Genomic DNA, 20,673 nt, shown 5'->3' on the forward strand with positions numbered 1-20,673 from the left:
AAAACAGCTTTCGGTCAGAACGGAATTCCAGAGACTAGGGTAGAACAAAAGAAAAAGTCGAAAGGGAAAACTGCTCATTTAGGTGAACTCGCAGAGTTATCATCGTATCCTAGAAGGTAAAGTATATCATTTATATCTAAAGAATTTAATTTATCTGCTAATTATAAGCCTGCTAACAACTTTAAACTTTTTTTTTCTAAAAAAAAAAAACCCCAACAAAAACAGATTTTTGAAAACGAAAAAAAAAAAAAAATGCCTCCACCTCGTTTGAACCACCAAAATCTCACGAATGAATCCACCACAAAAGACAAAACAGGCACTCTTGATGTCCCTTTGAAATTCTTGGATCAGGACTACCAGGAGCTGCAGAAGAGCTGTATCAACAATAAGATGAGATTTGTTGATGACAAGTTCCCTCCAGACAGCAGCTCCATTGACCCACAAAAGAAACTTAAACTGGATCTGGACCAAATCAAGTGGTTGAGACCATCGGTAAGTTACCCTTACTGACTTTCTGTCTTCAGACTTTAAGTAGCTTTAAAAAGATCTAAAAGTAAATAGGAATTATTACTTGAAAGAATAAATAAAACCTTGTTGAAAATAACCTGCCATTAAGTGTTGCAAAATGTCTCTTAGGGATTGTCAGAACAGGTTTGCTGTTGTGACAAGACATCTCAAGTGTCATGAAAGCAGACCAGAAGTGCATTATATGAGAAAATGTCTTAAGGTATTCATAAATCTCTAGGCCAAATATTATTGTATATTTTATTTATTTCCTCTCTTTAGAATGTAGTGTCAAACCCTCAGCTCATTGTACAGGGGGCATCCAGGTTTGACTATTCCCAAGGATCTTATTTAGGTATGTTTAATTATGTATTTATTTACATCGCCAGTAATCACTGGTTTTTAAATGATACCAACCCAATAAACAATGTCACTGTATATACACCAAAAATACTTTATCAACTTACTGAAAGATCTATTTCTCTAATGTTTGCACCTTTACCTTAGGAAACTGCTGGTTTCTAGCTTCAGTTGGGGCTTTAACATTTCAGAAGGAAATCATGGACCAGGTCATGCCAGCTGACCAGTCATTTGGTAAAGATTATGCAGGGATATTTAACTTCAGAGTGAGTTCTTTGGTCTTTTTCAACATAACTTGATTATTTTTATTTTTTATTTTTTTAAATCACGTATCAGCCATTAAGCCTTATGTTCTGTAAATTCTTAGTTCTGGCGCTTTGGGAAATGGTTTGATGTTGTCATTGATGACAAACTGCCAACAATCAAAGGAAAGCTCATTTTTGTTCATTCAAAAACATCTAATGAGTTTTGGCCTGCCTTACTGGAGAAAGCTTATGCCAAGTAGGTGCCAATATGTTATATATTTTCATTGACCATAAAAATATGCTTTTACTATAATTATAAGAGTTTATGACCCTTAATATATGTTTTGTATGTAACATATTATAATTTAATCCCCAAGAATCCAACATTATAAGCATGTTTGCAATGCCTCTTACAGGGTGTGCGGCTCCTATGCTGACATGCATGCTGGTTGTGTATCTGAGGCTCTGCTGGACTTCACCGGTGGCATCCACGTGTACTTCAAACTAAAACAAACTTCCACTGATTTGTGGAGTCTGATGGACCGTGCAGCCAAAGCAAAGGCCCTTATGGGCTGCAGCACTTCTCGTGGGGTAAGCAGTTCCAGTATCCTCAGTCTGATCCTTTCATTACTGTGACAAATGAACTAAATATAAACAACAGTAAGAAACATCTCGGTTACATAGGTAACCCTCGTTTCCTGAAGAAGGGAATGGAGACGTACGTCGGACTGACCAACGAATAGGAATCTCGCTAGAGAGGCCAATCTGCTTCGAGTGTAACTAAAACGAGCCAATGCACATTGGCATGCAATCATATGTAGCAGCTGCTCACCTTGCAGCGCGGGTATATAATGAGCAACAGGTGCGTTGCATCTTCAGGTTTTCGCTGAGGAGCCGAACAGGTAAGACGGCAGCATTAGCGGGGTCCAGCGACTGTGGCGACGGGACGTACGTCTCCGTTCCCTCCTACAGGGAACAAGGGTTACCTATGTAACCGAGACGTTCCCATTCAGTCGGTCACGTTCGACATATGTCGGACTGACCGACGAATAGGAATCCCTACCAAAGCGCCACAGGAGCTGCCCCCTTCCAGCACTCTGTAGCAAGCCTCCTGTACCCCCTTGCTTAAGGACGGTGGGACAGGGCAAACACAGAGAGTGCCGATCACTGCTGTTCACCAAAACCCATTCAGTGAGACTATTGGATAACACTGGGAAAGCGTACCCTTTCCTGATTGGCACTCAGTACGTGCCGCGTTGCCACGCCCATCTCGGGACTCGGCCGTGAAGCCAGTGCTGAAATAGTCTCATATGAAGCAAACCGAGCGGGGTTACTGCCGCTATGGCTGCCATATGCCCCAGCAGCCTCTGAAAAAGTTTCAGTGGGACCGCTGTCCTGCCCCTGAATGTATTCAGGCAGTTCAGTACCGACTGAACACATTCCTCTGTGAGGCGTGCTGACTGTTCGACGGAATCCAACTCCATACCGAGAAAAGAGATCCTCTGCGCTGGGGCAAGTTTGCTCTTTTCCCAGTTGACCTGAAGGCCCAACTGGCTGAGGTGACTGAGCAAGAATGAGCCAGTCGTCGAGATAGTTGAGGATGTGAACGCTCTGTTCTCTCATGGGAACAAGGGCTCCCTCCACGACTTTCGTGAAGACGCGGGGAGACAGGGCCAGCCCGAAGGGCAGGACCTTGTACTGATATGCTCGACCCTCGAATGCAAAGCGCAGAAACGGCCTGTGTCGAGGAAGAATCGAGACATGAAAGTACGCGTCCTTCAGGTCGATCGCTGCGAACCAATCTCGGGGATGGTTGCACTCGAAAATGCGTTTCTGCACGAGCATTCTGAACGGTAGCTTGTGAAGGCTCCAATTCAAAACTCGCAGGTCCAAGATCGGTCGTAACCCACTGCTTTTCTTGGGTACAATGAAGTAAGGGCTGTAAAACCCTGACCTCATATCGGCTGGAGGGACCGGCTCTATCGCATCCTTCGCCAGTAGGACTACGATCTCCGCACGCAAGACGTGGGCATCGACAGCTTTCACTGAAGTGAAGTGTACACCTCTGAACTTGGGGGGACGCCTGAATCGCATAGCCGAGCCTGATGGTCCGAATGAGCCAGCGAGACGGACTGGGGAGCGCTAACCAGGCTCGCAGAGACCGCACAAGCGGGACCAAGGGGACCGTAGGCGTACCCGCAGTGGGGCAGCAAGGTGGAACGCAGGGATGCGGCTCGGGGGCTCTCTTTGGGAGGCGGCCCATAGCGGGGTCTATGTGTGCTGTGCAACACTTACCTGGTTCCAAGATCGGACAGGGACTGCAAGAGAGGCTTGGGTGCCCATCTCGAACTGCGCGCTGCTGTCGGCTGGCGATAGAAGAGCTGGATGAGAGTGGAGAGGTTTTGCTCCTCCCACTGCTCTCCGAACCCTCTTTGGACCTGGAGATGATAGAAACTGCTCTTTTATTGAAAATTTGGGTACCAGTGGCAGAACAGAACAAAGGATTTACCACCCGGCCCTCCTTCGTGGGAAGGAGCAGTGCAGTCACCAACTCCTGAAGAGCAGTTGCAACCATCTCCGGGTCACCCGTCCTAGGGCCTCTTGCTCTTGGCTTTGCCGCCCCTCTTGGCGGGGGCCTGGACGGCTGGGGACCCCGCTACCGCTTGGGTGGAGGCTGCTGCTGCGGCGCTGGAGCGGGGGCAGATGCAGAGAGTCGCCCTCGGCGACAAGCAGGCTGAGGTGCTGCCGGCGGTGGAGTGGATGCAGCAGCGGACCGCCATGGCAGGATGTGACTGATCGCCTCAGACTGCCTCTGTACAGCCGAGAACCACTGGGCGCAGTTCTTGACCGCGTCGCCGAAGAGGCCGGTCTGGGACACGGGGGAATTAAAGAACCTGACTTTGTCGGTATCCCTCATGTCAGTTAGACACAGCCAGAGATGGCGTTCCTGGACCACCAAAGTGGACATCGCACGACCCACTGACCGTAAGCTTCGTCGCCCGAAGCGCGAGGTCCGTCGCGGCACGAAGTTCCTGAAGAACTTGCGGGTCATGACCACCCTCGTGCAGGCCCCTCAGTGCCTTGGCCTGATGGACCTGCAACAACGCCATAGCGTGTAAGGCAGAAGCGGCTTCCCCACAGGCCTGGTAAGCTCTGCCGGTAAGGTCCGACGAGTGCTTACAGGCCCGGGAAGGGAGAGACGGCTCCCCCCGCCAGGTGGAGTTAGGGCACAGCTGCATAGCAACAGCCCGCTCCACAGGGGGGATGCCCGTGTAACCCTTCGCCGCACCGCCATCAAGGGTGGTGAGGGAGGAGGACCTACCAGCACGGTTTCGGGCAGTAAAAGGTGCCTTCCACATACCGGTGAGTTCTTCATGCACCTCCCGGAAAAAAGGAACTGGGGTGGGTGGCTGAGAACCAGCTCGTGCCACCCCCAGGAACCAATCGTCCAGCCTTGAGGGCTCGGGACATGGTGGAGGATTCCACACGAGCCCGACCCTGTTGGCGGCCCGGGAAAGCATAGCTATCATTTCCGTATCCGTATCGTGCACAGCTACTGTACCCGAAGGAGGCAACTGCGCCGACTCGTCATCTCCAGAAAAGTCTGACTCACCCTCCGATGCAGCTATCGACATCTGGTCATCGGGAGGAGCGCCGAAGGATACGGAGTGCAGGAGGAATGAGGGTTCCTAGGGCGTTGGTTCCCCGAAGGAAGCGCGCTCACTGTAATCCTCAGATCATCAGTGCCGCCACTCGCAGCAACCCTCTGAGGAGGACTGGAACTGAGGCAGCGGCACTGGGACTCCACCCCTTTGCAGGAACTGGAGTCTCGACCGCAACTCCGAGATGGTCATCTTCCCACAATGGGTACATGAATCCACAAACGCTGCCTCAGCGTGCGCTAAGCCCAGACGCACGATGCAGCGCTCATGACCATCCCGCGGCGCCAGGTAACGACCACATCCAGAAACACACAAGTAGAATGTCATCTTTAAAAAGACGCAAGCTCTACTTGTGTAAGCTCTTTTAGGGACTTTGCTCTTTAATCAGTGCTGAAGCACGCAGGGGAATGGCCGCGGCAACACAGACAGGTATTGTGCAGCCTGTTGTGTGCTCTGTCTCTCCGCGCGCTCTCTACCAGCTGTAAAAACAGCTTTTACGCGCTCTTTAAGCGCACCGTTTTACCAGCCGTGAGAACGTACGTCGAACGTGACCGACTGAATGGGAACAATTCAGAGCACTAATTATACATAAAACTTTATTTTATCTTTGTGTCATTACTGATGTAATAATATGTTTTAATCTATATTTTCTATTTATTATCTTTTTTCATATCATATCAGGATACTTCTGCAAACACTGTATTACCCAATGGTATCGTTCAAGGCCATGCATATACAGTGACAGGGGTTTTCAAGGTAAGCTTGCGCAGAATTAAATGTCATTTAAATGAAATGTAATTAAGAGGTCAGTGGTAGGAGAAATTACTTTGTATCCAAGTGCAAATTCCCACAGCTGAGTTCCCCTGCTATACAGCCAGATTTGATGATCATGGGACTGGAGCGAATTCTCCTGTTTTAGCCATGCCAGGGTATGCCAGCAATTATTACATTTTGTTTGAAAGTTCCTCCTCCCAATTCTCTTCAAGAACGTCAAGCACACAACATGGCTGACATCCATAGAGCAGCTCAAATGGGTAAAACCCAGTGGAACCTCTCTGACTGTGAATAACAAAAGCTCAAGCCACATCCCAAGCTCTAAATTGTAAGAATCAACTTAATTCCTAACAACTGAAAGATTCATACAGTCAATTCATATAGTATTCATAAATGTATTGGCCTGTCCGGGGGGTTGGGGGGAGGCTAAATACGCTGTTAAATGGTCCTCATCCAGCTGAACCACGTGTTCTAGAAACACAGAGTGACTGGACCCTTCCTGCCATCTGTTCTGAAAGTTGTGGGGTAAATCATTCCAACACAACCAGCTCAATTAGTGCCACCACATTGCGTAACTCTGTCAGCAAAAGTCCAGGCATCCTGGAACTGTTGAGCATAGGCTAATGGGTGGCTGCTTTCTAAGAAGGCTAGGGATCGGAACTGTTGTCAGTGCTGTTCTGACAGCAATTCCCTATTTATCTGACATTCCACAGAAAAATAACAAGCCCACTTTAAGGGGACTTTCATAGACTTTCATTATAAGCAATTTAAAAGTCAATTGAAAGTCTGTGAATTTGACAGGTGACATCCCAAGGAGAGCCATTAAGGCTGGTGAGAGTGTTGAACCCATGGGGAAAAGGCGAGTGGACCGGTGCCTGGAGTGACAAGTAAGAATCACATAAAATGCCATAATCACAACATTGATGTATCAAGTGTCATTGTTTATTTATAAAACTAATAGGTAACTAATATAAACTAATAGATTACTATGTTAAATCAAATTCTTGAAGAGGTTTGAGAACAAAGTTCACTTACAAACATTACTGCAGCTTCCCAGTTTGCCTACTTATACTATGTGCTCTTTTTATGAATAAATCATTTTTAATTGTGTAGCAGAAGAGTAGGCTATTTTTGTGACATACTATCACATTATAGAACCATTTTGTTGCATAGCTATGTGCATCCTGTCACTGGAATCCACATTTAATTTAATTTCATGATTACTTCGGACCTGTTTAAACAACTCACCAATTCTTCCTAACATATTGGAGAGACTGAATCGAATCCTCCTCCAAAGAGCATTAAAGTGTGTATGGAAATAGTAGAACATCCTGGTAACTTTGGGATACTATCTTCAGCATAGTATACAATGATTTTGGACACTAATTCTATTCTTGCTAACTATTTCGTGTCTATAGTAAGTTTAGCTTGCTAACATTATAAGTAATACAATACTTCATCATGTCTCCATCATATATGTATTATATTGGATAAAATATTAAACTCAAAATTGTTCAAGCACAATTATCACAAATAAGTCAACAGTGCTGCACATTTTGTACATTTGTGACATATGTCCACACATTGTCAAATTTATTTTAAAATAGTCTGTTCTGTTGTATTTCACTATTGAAAATTATACTAATGAATAATTGGTAAGCAGTTTCTAATAGTTTTTTCCTATATGTTTTTAACATGGAGTTACAGTCCTGTTAGAAGGTGTTTGCACAAACAGTGTTTGTTGTTTTATTTGCAAGAGTTATATCACCAACGGTCACTGTCATTCATATTGCCAGCATTCACGTGTCAACAAAAGACACCTTTTGTTATCGTTTGTTTGCAGGTTGTCTTTGTCAGTGTTTTGTAATGGGCTGTCCCTTTAGTGAACAAAAGCCAGTTCTTTATTGACAACATTTTTAGGAAATTACATCATAGTTTTAGTGTGGAAAAAAGAACAAAAGCACAAACATCACACTTTCATGCAATGAGTGAATGAATGATTATTTATGTGATGTTTTGTGGGATGGTCACTGTAAAACATTCCAGTCTGTTAAAATGAAAACTGTATTTATTATCATATACAAATTTAAATAGATGGTTAATATTAAAACTGACTTTAGGTTTTCACACTCATCTAAGCTAACTCTCAGTCTATCAATCCTAGCTTTGCAATTTTTAACATTTGCTATTTATTTTCATCACGCCAGTTATACACTTTTAGAGAAATACTTCCTTAAATTACTACAAAAATATATTCAGCTTCAAAGGCATCATTTTATTTCCAGTGCTATATCCCTGGTAGAGAATATACTCTCAGTCACACCACCGGATTAAGATATCTTCATCAAAGTGATTGTGCTATATCAAAACCCAATCTATTATTCTAATATATGTTTTGTTTTGTTTTTTTACTCTCAGGTCATTATTGTGGAACAATGTGAGTGAAAGTGACCAATCCAATTGCCGTTCTTCAGCCGTTGATGGGGAGTTCTGGTGGGCATTAACTGTAGTTCCAGATTGATCTTTTGCTGCTATAAACATGAGTCAAATGTTTTCAGTAACACACATTTTACTGTAGGATGTCAATGGAGGACTTCACAGAAAACTTTAGGGGCATTGACATTTGCTGCCTCAGTCCTGATTTTCTGGACAGTTCCTCTAAATACAGCTGGACTTCCACATGCTATTATGGCAGCTGGGATGCTGGGACTACAGCTGGTGGCCGTCCCAGTAATAGAGGTACGTAATATCTATAATGAGAGCGAATGAGGAGTGAGTGAAATCTTAATATTTTAAGGACCATAAGAGTGTTAAGAACCATTAAATGTTCAACGAGTAAACATATTAGTGTAATATTTGGGTGTCTACATACTTTTGGCCATTTAGTGTGTATATGTGTAACACAAATGTTTGATTCTTTGGATGTGTTTTAGAGACTTTCTGGACAAACCCTCAGTTTCGGGTGAGGATTGAGGAGCTTGATAAGGAATGTGCTAGTGGCCAGTGCCCTGAAAACATACTGGTGTCCCTCATGCAGAAACATGAGAACAGATACAGAAGTCTTGTTTCAAACTATTTCATCGGCTTCAGTGTTTTTGTGGTCAGTATTAACAAAAGTCAAAGAATACAACAGTTTTGGTGTCCACTTATTAATGGTGTGTTATTATTCTATTTTCTACTTTAACAGATACCACCAGAGGCAAGTAAAATCTAATACACAAAAATTTACTTACTCTATTAACTATATTTAGCTCTAAATAAAGTGGTTGCTTGAATAAAAGTTTATATTTCATTCTCCTTTAGATGAAAGATGATAAGTTTCCAGCCAAGTTCTTCTATAATAAACGTCCTGTGGAAGCTAGTGAGAAATTTACCCAAGCAAGACATGTGATGAAATTCTTCAAGCTTGAACCAGGAGAATATCTCATTGTACCATCCACTTTAAATCCTAATGAGTGTGCAAAATTCATGCTGTCCATCTTCTTAAAGAGTGGATCCCAAAAGAGAAATTAGAAACCTGTCATTATATGAGATCATTATCAAAGAATAATCAGTGGGACACCAGATGAATGGAAAGAAACCTGTGGATTGACTTTACTTTTTTTTTTTTATTAGATATTTTATTTACTTGTCACAGAGCTCACTTAAAGAGTTATTTAGAATAATTTTGCCAGAAAAAGTTTTAGAATTTTTTTTTGCAAAGTTTTTGCCATGAAAATATGCTAGATGCTGACATGGCATTAAATAAAAATATACTACTACTATTTACTTGTCACATCATGAGGTTTCTCAAAATCGTTGTTTAATGCATAGATCTAAGTAGAATGTTGTGCAAACAAACACTATGCTTCTTAATTCCAGGTTTAGAGGAACACACCAATGTTTTGTAATTTTTGTCATTTGAAACTAACAGGTCAAGTTTATTCATGTTTATTATAAAACAAAAATGCTTAAAGACTTACATTTGTTTTGCACTTTATTTATATATTTTTAAGTTTTACGTTGTTTTATTCTGCTACTGTTGTCATAGTCATCTCGCAAGCTGTGACAAATGGGGGCTCGTCCGGGATGTTTTGGAAATTCCTGTAATGCTTTTGACGTATTTTGGAAGTGCTTTGTTTTTTTGCGTTCGGTAATTTTTAATGTGTAACCGAATGTGTTGGAATGTTTCAAACGTCATTGTTGAACAAATTATGCATTTGATTTGGATGTTTGTTCGGGGAGAAGGAAGGTATGCATTGCTGTATCCTTGCCTTTATTTAAGGTTAGTGATTTTGAAAATCCTATAATTGGGAGAATTTTGATTAGTATTGGTGTTCCCTTATTAGGTGTAGCTGTTTCTTCCCTTTTGGGACAAGTTAGTGTAATGTAATTTTTTTATTTTTGTGTGGTGACCATGGATAGAGTAGTCATCTTGGGAGCATATCTGTGGTATGAGTAAGTCGCCAGTGCAATGCATCAGATACATTATCAAAAATTCAACATTTATTAAAAGAAAAGAAAATCAAAGTATAAAGAAAGAAAATATCTTAAACAAATGAACACGAGACAAGGAGAGGAGTCCATGTCGAGATGGAAGGGAACTGTTTTTAAATTGCCGGTATCAGCCCCAATGCAGGTGAAACTCCTTGATGTGGTGATGTCACTCACACAACATCTGACCTACAACACAAAAGAAAACCAATGAAGAAACTAAACCACAAATATAACCCACACTGGGTTCATAACAATGTTATAACTGCCACATAATCTTATGTTGTTTGTCTTATGTTCATAAGAATCTCCATAAAAACCTGAAATTGTTTTTAAATATTTCAAATTTGGAACACAACTTATTTAGATATATGGCTTTAACTTTATATCAATTTTGGATTAAAACCTATTTTGTAAAATATTTATCCTATATAAAATGAAATAAAAATAGTACAGTACATTTTCATTATAGTAAATTTAAAGCTGCAGTCTATAACGTTTTTCTGTTCAAAATTTGCTAAATTAATATAATAAGCGAGTACACCATGAATCCGTTTTCCAAACCGTGTGTTCCATTTAAATTTTATCTGGACTTCTTTTTAATGGTTAAATTAAATTGTATGAATCAAAAAGCATGTCTAGCTAATTAAAATCATGAAACTTAAACAATTTAACATCAATTTAAGTAAAAAAAAAATTACATGTTTAGGGCCCTATGAAATGTTTTATTTTCCACAACCTTATGTTTTATTGTTACCAAATTCTGTGTTTTGTATGTCTAATTATTTAAAAGCATAAAAACAAGTTTAATTTATTCTTACAATAGCCCTATGATTTTTTTTCCCCTCAGAAATTGTGTGTTGTGTGTTTCCATTTTTTCGTGCATAAAACATTCATTTAATTTATCTTTTAATTAATAAAAATTTAACTCTTTTTTTGGGGGGGGGGGGGGGGGTGTAAAGGGGATTTAATATTACTATTAAAAACATTTAAGAAATATTGTATGATTATTGTATGATTATCCCTTAAAAATAAGGTTTTAATAATTTTAGTAGTAGCCTACATACATTCTACTGAACAATATTAAAGACGACTACTGTCACAATGACTTCAATGTAAACCGAACTTTTATTTTGACGAGTTGTCGCGAATACCTTTAGATTTCTGTGTGATATGATGATAGTTTTACTTAAATGAAACGATCAAATGCTCAAGAAGTGACTCTCTGAACAGTTCTGTAGATGTTGTTTTTGTTTGTTTATGTCCTCATTTAGTGAGATGGCAGACAAGCATTAAGCTTGCTTCAGTACGAGTAACGTTAACGTTAGTAAACAAAACCGCGAGTCTGCGCCATTCATTATCACAGAGACAGGCAGAATTCATATTTAAATAATGTTTTTTGCGGCTTAATATTTACAAATAAGACTGGGAGTGGAGAGACTGAAATGACATGCCGTCGTGTATAATATAACTTAAATAACATAAGGCTACTTTGTTTAATAAAACAACAAGTTCAAAAACAAACAAACGGGTTAAGATTTTAAAATAATACATAAACTGGGTTTGGTGGTTAACATTAACGGTCGCTTTAGTCTCGGGTGTAAAAATTAAGACTGTAAAGAGATCAGTAGCTTTCATGTTCTCATAATTTGAACTATTTTAAGGACTAATCAGATGTGGTTACCTATTATATTAACAATGGCTTTTCATTGTGGTGGGAGGAATTAGGAATCTCTTTTAGTTTGCGCAATAGTATAGAAACAAAACACTGCACACTTCCTGAAAACATCATTCAGTGAGAGCACAGGATCCCAGAGCTTTGAGCAGAGCAAAGAGTCAGATCTAGTCATAGAAGACCGCTCATTTAGGTGAGTTGTTTTCCTCGAGGTAAAGTATATTATTTGTATCTTCAAAATTAAGCTTATCCACTAATTATATTGTATGTCTTTGAATAACTTTCAAGATATGTCTTTTAAAGGGACAAGATTACACTCCCAAAAGTCTAGAGTCTCTTTTAGGTCTTTGAAAAAAAATATATATATTTATAGCATAACATAGTAGTGTGACATCTCACCAGATGTGACAACTTTGTCTGTTTTTCGTTGTAGTTTATCCTAAGAACCTGCAAAAAAGAAAATAAAAAATGCCTCCACCTCGTGTAAACAAGAAACCAAGGAATGAATTCACCACAAAAGACAACATGGGAACTCTCGACGACCCTTTGAAATTCTTGGATCAGGACTACAAGGAGTTGAAGAAGAGCTGGATCACCAATAAAAAGAGATTTGTTGATGACAAGTTCCCTCCAGACAGCAGCTCCATTGACCCACAGAAGAAACTTGAATTGGATCTGGATCAAATCGAGTGGTTGAGACCATCAGTAAGTTACCTGTATTCACTTTCCATCTTCAGACCTTCAGTAACTTGTTTGAAAGAATCATTGTCAAAGTACTGCAGAATGTCTCTGAGGGCTTGTCAGAACAGGTTCACCTGTGACATTTCCTACAATCTTTGATTTACAATTGTGAGAAGACATCTGAGGTGTCTTGAAAGCTGGCCCAATGTGCATTATATGAATGTAAATGTCTTTTTCTGGTATTCCCAAATCCTTGGGGCAAGATTTATTGTATTTTCACTTTATTTTAGAAAATAGTGGCAGACCCTCAGCTCATTGTACAGGGGGCGTCCAGGTTTGACTATTCCCAAGGATCTTATTTAGGTATGTTTATTTATGTATTTCTATCCTCCTAAGACCCTGCGTCCTCATATGAGGACATATTTTAGTGAATTTCTCTGAGACTATACATGCCACAGTTTTAAGTTTGTCCTGTACAGAGCACATTCAGGCCTGTTCAGAGATACCAAACGATTGGATGTGTTACCACGACCACTCTCTCTCCTTGGGCTTCAGAAATGTCTGATATTAATTTAGTGAAACTCTTATGGAAATATGATAATCTGTCTAATTTTTAAATAGTGTGTCATAAATTAACATCTGAGGAAAATGTTATGGGGTTTCAAATCAAAATATGACTTTCTGTTATGAAACAGGACATTGATTTCAAACATGTCCTCATATGAGGACACTGGGACTAAAAACATGTTTATTACACATTTTGGGAGACATAACAAATGAATAGGGAAAGAAATTATATTTCAATATTTTATGAAATATTATATATTATTATGAAAATCTGGTCAATTATTACTCCCATTATTACACTTCTTTTTTCTACATGTTGCCCCAAAAACACATTAATATGCAAATTAGATTTAGTTTATAGATACATTGTAAATAATGAGAAAACCCATTTATGGCCATTTTACACACATTTTGCAGATAGAAAAATGGTATATCGAATCATTCTGTTATAACATGGTTGAGAATCATCTTTATACAAAGCTTGGTAAAAAAAAAATATCCTGAAAACTAAAAATGTATTGGTGATTTTAAAAATCTGATGTTTTGCCAATGCGTGTTCATTCATGTCTTTTTATTTTTTTTTTTTATTGAGTCCCGATGTCCTCTACCGAGGACATAGCATAACTTATGAATTCATTATATATATATTTTTTTCCTATAACTTTTTCCCAGTTCTCAGGAGGCTATACATACTCCAGTAGGCATGATATCTACCCTGTAAATAAAATCACTGTATGTACAACAGAAAGCCTTCCGTCAACTCATTAAAACATCAATTTTTGTGCTTTATACATCAGGAAATTGCTGGTTTCTAGCTTCAGTTGGAGCTTTAACATTTAAGAAGGAAATCATGGACCAGGTCGTGCCAGATGACCAGTCATTTGCTAAAGAGTATGCAGGGATATTTCACTTCAGAGTGAGTTCTTTGGTCTTTTCAGTGTAACTGAATGCTGTTTAAAATTACATCTGTACTTAAGCCTTATGTTGTGCTTAATTTGTATAGTTCTGGCGGTTTGGGAAATGGATTGATGTTGTCATTGATGACAAACTTCCAACAATCAATGGCGAACTTGTTTTTGTTCTTTCAAAAACATCTAATGAGTTTTGGCCTGCATTACTGGAGAAAGCTTATGCCAAGTAGGTACCAATATGTTGTGGTAAAATTATTTTTCTTCAAATTATGCATCAAATTATGTTTGTTTATGGAGCATAAAATTATTTCCCCAAGACTTCATGGCCTTCCCAGGTGAAAAAAAGAGCACTTCCATAATGTTCTTAAAGTGCTCTATTTTTACACACTAATTCATTTTGTACTTAATATAATAAAAATTATATTTAGTACTTCTTAAAATAAACTTAAGATTATCTAAGTGTACTCAAATGTGCTATTTTGGGATACTATGAATATGAACTAAAATGTGCTTTTAACATACTATCTCTGTATTTAAAAAAAATAAGTATTTATATACTACTTGTTGTACACTTGAGTGTATTAGTGTATGAAGGATAGGTTCAAGTGTACTACAACTGGTAACTAAATACAACTTTTAAATAGAGACAGTATGTTAAAAGCGCATTTTAGTTCATATTCATGGTGTCCCAAAATAGCACAGTTAGTTGATCTTATGTTTATCTTAAGAAGTACTAAATAATAATTTTTGGTATATTAAGTACAAAATTAGTGTGTGAAAATAGAATACTTTACATTATGGAAGTGAACTTTTTTAAACCTGGGTTCAGCAAATGTTTTGTAAGTAACCTGATTTTAAAGTTGCCTTAAAGATGGAAGAATTTGTCATTTTACATTGTTACAAATATAATCATCAAAAATGTGAGTATTTCAACAGCATGTTTAGGACATACTTGATATGTAGAATGCCTTTTACAGGGTGTGCGGCTCCTATGCTGACATGCATGCTGGTCGTGTATCTGAGGCTCTGCTGGACTTCACCGGTGGCGTCCACGTGTGCCTTGAACTAGAAAAACCTACTATTGACTTGTGGAGCCTGATGGACCGTGCAACCAAAACTAAGGCTCTGATGGCCTGCGGCTCCCATCAGGGGGTAAGTGCTGACCTCAAGCTTGATCTTTCATTTCTGTAACAGATATTATCATCATGACCATCTCAGTCACTGTCATTGAAGAATTTTGTTAGGTTTTGCATTAAAGTCTATCTAAATGAATACAGTAAACATTTTTAAAACAATGCAAGACATAAAACAATAATTTTTTTGTTTCCTAAAATATGCATTTCATTTTGCCAGCATTACTAATATGATACTTCTGTTTTTCATAACATATCAGGAAAAATCTGAGAATATTTTACCGAATGGTATTGTTCAAGGGCATGCATATACAGTGACGGGTGTTTTTAAGGTAAGTTTGCACAGAATTAAATGTCAGATCACAGTGCCATCAGATTAAATAGCCTTCATAATAACCCAGGTTTTTAATCGCAACTGCATTCCAATGTTGTTTTAAGGAACACATCCCTTAATTTCTTACAATTTGTTCAAATGAAAATGGCAATTGCCATACACATTTAGAGGATTGATAGATAGAGGTAGACTGATAATTCCATAACAAAAAAACAAAAACAAAAAAAGTTGAATCCCTTTAGAAATGTCAAAATCTAGTGGTCTGGCAACTGCAACCGTTTCTGAGTTTGTTCACCATATTCGAACATTTTAACTCATTTTAACTAAGGCTTTGTTTTAAAACTCCTTGTACTTTACTTTTTTTATTGCATTCCCAAGTAGTGCCCTCAAGGCTTTGTTCTGGAACCTGTCTTCACATGTAATGGGAATGTTTTCATTAAGCATGAGGTTGATTTTCATATTTAATACTTAGTTATTCTATAATTATAATCCATCCATATTGACAGGCTTATAATATAAAAAAGGTGTTTAGCAACACCAGACCTGCTTTGTTCTCATGTTAATCGTTGTTGTAATTGTGTACACCAGTGTTTATTTACTAATTGTCCTGAGCTCCACCCTTTGGTATGTCCTTTGTACGGTTTGTATTCATCCCGCTGTATCTCTTACGTCAAGTCTGTGATTTTGCAAGAGTAGTTTCTATAAATAATAGTTCAGTCCTGTGGTAAAAGGTTATTTCATAATGATCCTTGTGAAATACCTATGGCATATTCTGAGTTTAGGTGACATCCAGAATAAGTAGCAGCCCACAAAAAGGGCTTAAAGAGGTTTATTTGAATAAAAAGTGTCTTGTCATGATGTAATAGGTAACATGCAAAGGAAATCCAGTGAGGCTGGTGAGAGTGTTGAATCCGTGGGGAAGAGGCGAGTGGAACGGTGGCTGGAGTGATAAGTAAGACTATATAGACTAACCAATCACTACATTGATCAAGTGACATTGTTTGTTTGTATCACTGGATAATTCATGATTATTTTTTTAGTTGGTTTCTTGAAGAGGTTTGGCAGTTGTATTAGGCTTTTAGTATGCTAAACAACAAAGTTAGCTGGTTAGCTTACAAATAGTAGATCTTTAAAACTAAATGTAGCTTACTAGAATGGATTAATCCCGCTACACAGTACATCTTCATCATGACGTCCTCGTCATATTATATAGATATTATATTTGTGGGGTGCTGGAAGAATTGTCACTGAGACGGCTCAGTGACTGCTGCTTATTATACAGTTGAAATAATGATTGACTGAATGATTAGGCTCCTCCTATATGTTTGGAACGTCATTTAACAATCTTTGAAATTGTCATACAGATTTCTCTCATTTTAACAGACTGGAATATTTTATTGAGACTACAGAACAAAACCTCACAATAACTCTTTTCATAATACTAATCGATGTTTGTGCTTTTTCCCCCACCAAAAAAAAAAAAAAAGAAATGATGTAACTACAGAAACTGGCTTTTGTTTGATAAAGGGAAAGCCTTACAAAAGACCGTCTAAAAGCAACCTGTCGCAAAGACAATAGAAAGCTATTCATCCATGATGCCATTCAGTGAATGAGAGTTAGCAAATTCTGGTGATATTAATGACAGTTGACAGTTGGTGGTGGAACTTTGTGATGTTGGTTTTTCATGCAAATAAAAAAAGCAACAGCGCTTGACGACCTCTAACGATTTAATCTCTGTAAGTGAATACTGGTTAATGACAAATTTCATGACTTGAAAAATTGTAAAACTGACAATTAACTGTTATCATTTTGATTAAAAAAACTAAACAAAACAAAAAAAACACCTGAAATATTTTGTAATAAATTTTGACAAAATGCCCAAAAAGGCCACGTCCACACAAAACCCTAGAAGTGGAATTTTTCAAAATGTATTAAAATAAAAATAATAAATGAATTAAAAGAGAAATTAATTAGTATGCCAGCAGCCATATCACCCTGTAGCCCAAGACTGGTTGCCCACTGAAGCTAAGCAGGGTTGAGTCTGGTCAGTACCTGGATGGGAGATGTCCTGGAAAAACTAGGTTGCTGCTGGAAGAGTTATTAGTGAGGCCAGCAGGGGGTGCTTACCCTGTGATGGGGACACTATACTGTAAGAAGCACTGAGACCTTAAACCGAGGTCCTGACGCTCTGTGGTCATTAAAAATCCTAGGATGTCCTTTGAAAAAGAGTAGGTATCCTGTCCAAATTTGCCCATTGGCCTGTGTCCATCATCATGCCCTCCTAACCATCCCCGTATCTACTGATTGGCTTCATCACTCTGTCTCCTCTCCACCGATAAGCTGGTGTGCGGTGGGGTGTTCTGGTGCAATATGGCTGCCGTTGTATCATCCAGGTGAATGCTGCACACTGGTGGTGGATGAGGAGATTCCCCCCTTCCATGTAAAGCGCTTTGAGTACCCAGAAAAGCACTACATAAATGTAACAAATTATTATTATTAATATGATATTCAGCATGGTAAACATATTATTTCCATGACATTGAAAAGCCAACTATAACCTTTTAGAAAATTTGCAGTAATACTTACCTGATTATTTAACAGGTTATCCAGGAGTTTCCTTTCCATTTTTTCCTTTTTCTCTTTATTTGCTATTATTTACTCATTATTACTTATTATTCACTATTTACTCATTTATAATAAGCTCATATAATATTTTAATATGCTTTTGCATAACTTTCAGGTCATCGTTGTGGAACAAAGTGAGTGAGAAGGAGCGAACAAAGTGTCGTTCCTTGGCCAATGATGGGGAGTTTTGGTGGGTATTAACTGTAGTTTGACATGTGACCTCACTGCATTAAACATGAATCAAATGTTTTCAGTAACATACTTTACTGCAGGATGTCAATGGAGGACTTCACCAAAAACTTCGAAGACATTGATATTTGCTGCCTCAGACCAGATTTTCTGGACAATTCCTCTAGATGCATCTGGGCAACTACACGCTACGATGGCAGCTGGGAATCTGGGACTACCGCTGGTGGCTGCATTAATAATAAAGGTAGCTCATATATATATAGAGAGAGAGAGAGAGAAGGGGGGGGGGGGGGGGGGCATTGCATGTTAGCATGAATACTTCATTAATACAAATATTAGATACAGCATGCATATGCAAAATTAAATTAATGATTCAAGGTATTTGAATTAAATGTTGGACAAGCAAACTTGCTTTTGTGTGTCTACACTCTAAAAAATGCTGGGTTAAATTAAATACAACCCAGTGCTGGGTAAATATTGGACAGAACACATGCTGGGTTGTTTTCAACCAACAGTTGGGTTAAATGTTTAACCCAACCTGGGCAGTAACCCAACGGCTGGGTCTAAACAACCCAGTCGCTGGGTTCGCCCATATTTTACCCAGCGCTGGGTTGTATTTAACCCAGCATTTTTTAGAGCCTACAATCTTTTGGCCGTGTGTGTGTGTGTGTATACTCTATATGCACCACAAAGGTCTGATTCAATAGATGTCTTGTAGACACTTTCTGGACAAACCCTCAGTTTCGTGTGAGGATTGAGGAGCTTGATGAGGAAAGTGCTAGTGGCCAGTGTCCTGAAAACATACTGGTGTCCCTCATGCAGATCAATGAGAACAGATACAGAAGTCTTGTTTCTAACTACTCCATTGGCTTCAGTGTTTATCTGGTCAGTATTAACAATAACTCTACTAGACTCAGAAAATCTCAGTGAATACAGTCATTTTGATTTCCTCTTATTAATGGTGTGTGTTCTATGTTTTTCTACTTTAACAGATACCACCAGAGGCAAGTAAAACACAATTCAAGCACAATAGTATTTAAAAGACTATAACCACGTGTTTTGCTTTGTCAATAAATAAATTACTTGATATGTTTAAGATAAACTCATAATATTTAATTCTCCTTTAGATGAAAGATGAGAAGTTCCCAGCCAAGTTCTTCAACCGCAGACGTTCCGTGGAAGATAGTGGGAACTTCATCGATACAAGAAATGTGATGAAATTCTTCAAACTTGAACCAGGAGAGTATCTCATTGTTCCCTCTACTTTCAACCCTAATGAGTGTGCAAAATTCATGCTGTCCATCTTCACAAAGACTGAATCGCATAGGAGAAGAAAGAAACCTGCAATGACACATGTGTGAGGTTATTATAAATACTGTAAGTGCCTCGCTCAAATAGCTCTGTAACCGGATGGTCTGGTCACCCTCCTACTACCTTCACCAGTTTACCTGTCTAGATTTTTGACCTCCGTATCCACACAAATAGGATTTGGAGTAACCAGGATGGTTATACTATTTTTATTTTCTTCTATACCCCTTCTGTTCAATATTTTGTTCATCTATGAGCTGTGAAATGAATGTTAACATTGTTGTTTATTTGTGAGGTTCTTTATGTTCTGTCTCATTGTAACTGTATGGGTCAGGTCAGTCAGTCACCAACAGTTTTAAATGACATTTCAGAGCGTAGTGCGAATGACATTTCTCAACGGTCAAATTTAAGTACGTCTTCAAGTGAAGCAGCACAATTCTGAAATGTACACTACCAAACAATAATAAAGACATATTATTAAAAACTTCAAGTAAATGGTTATTATTATTATTTAATTTAATGATTTACAATTTTCTGACGACTCACAGGAGAAGTATGTACAAACAAATCTATGTATTAAATATTATTAGTATTTTATTCCATTTTGCTTCTGGAGGGATAGGTAGACTGTAACATTGTAGGTTTTCTTACACTAGAGGGCAGTAGTTAACTAAATAATTAATGGGCGTCGCAACACAGAAACGTGAGAGCACGGGTGGGAATTTGGCTGGGGGTCCTTTTACAGCTGATACTGAGAACCTTCTTTTGTGATCCAAACACAAGTAGTCAGCCAAGAAGCATCGCTGTGTACACTTGTAACATGAGTCTCAAATGCGTCTCCTTGGTGAACCCAGCTAGGAGTCGGATTTAAAGGGAACATCTCTGGTTTTGTACCAAAATCATCAAGTGTCTCAGAGATTGGCTGGTTATGTGAGAGCCCCTGTTGGTATGCAGTACAAACCTGTCCTGAAGGGTTAAGCTCCAACACTAATTACATACACATGTTCCAAACTCAAGGTCTTCAGACTCACTATACTTCCAGGCAAGTGTGTTGGAGTTAACTAGAACTAAACTCTGCAGGATATTGGCCCTCCAGGAACAGGGTTGGATAACCCTTTACAGTGTTATAGTGGCAAAAAAAAAAAATCTTATTGTACTCTAAATTAATTTGTTTTCATGCAACATGTAAATTATTTAAATATAGTATTATAGTAGCTAAATAACCAATAATA

The 20,673-nt window shown here is 38.9% G+C and overlaps 2 protein-coding genes across 4 annotated transcripts; both read left to right on the forward strand.

Annotated features, from left to right (window-relative positions):
- The first annotated feature begins 16 nt into the window (after positions 1-16).
- Positions 17-9,505, forward strand: LOC306850537 (calpain-1 catalytic subunit-like). 2 transcript variants are annotated; one of them, XM_079386213.1, is made up of 12 exons: positions 17-116; positions 226-492; positions 787-859; positions 1,012-1,130; positions 1,232-1,365; positions 1,526-1,700; positions 5,453-5,527; positions 6,347-6,432; positions 7,964-8,038; positions 8,124-8,284; positions 8,479-8,744; positions 8,849-9,505. In XM_079386213.1, exons 2-11 carry the CDS (start codon positions 253-255, stop codon positions 8,727-8,729), a joined length of 1,389 nt encoding a protein of 462 aa, XP_079242339.1. In that variant the 5' UTR covers positions 17-116; positions 226-252; the 3' UTR covers positions 8,730-8,744; positions 8,849-9,505. The 2 variants fall into 2 exon arrangements, with proteins under 2 accessions (XP_079242339.1, XP_079242340.1); XM_079386214.1 differs by having other exon boundaries at positions 8,479-8,649.
- Positions 9,506-11,176: 1,671 nt separating this feature from the next.
- LOC306850770 (calpain-1 catalytic subunit-like) lies at positions 11,177-20,449 on the forward strand. 2 transcript variants are annotated; one of them, XM_079386626.1, is made up of 12 exons: positions 11,177-11,886; positions 12,127-12,398; positions 12,665-12,737; positions 13,739-13,857; positions 13,945-14,078; positions 14,830-15,004; positions 15,246-15,317; positions 16,186-16,271; positions 18,060-18,134; positions 18,217-18,377; positions 18,852-19,022; positions 19,261-20,449. In XM_079386626.1, the coding sequence occupies exons 2-12, from the start codon at positions 12,162-12,164 to the stop codon at positions 19,269-19,271; spliced, it is 1,314 nt and encodes a 437-aa protein (XP_079242752.1). In that variant the 5' UTR covers positions 11,177-11,886; positions 12,127-12,161; the 3' UTR covers positions 19,272-20,449. The 2 variants fall into 2 exon arrangements, with proteins under 2 accessions (XP_079242752.1, XP_079242753.1); XM_079386627.1 differs by having other exon boundaries at positions 11,809-11,905; positions 19,261-19,929.
- Positions 20,450-20,673: the final 224 nt, after the last annotated feature.

The sequence above is a fragment of the Barbus barbus genome, assembly GCF_936440315.1.
Source record: "Barbus barbus genome assembly, chromosome: 30".
NCBI lineage: Eukaryota > Metazoa > Chordata > Actinopteri > Cypriniformes > Cyprinidae > Barbus > Barbus barbus.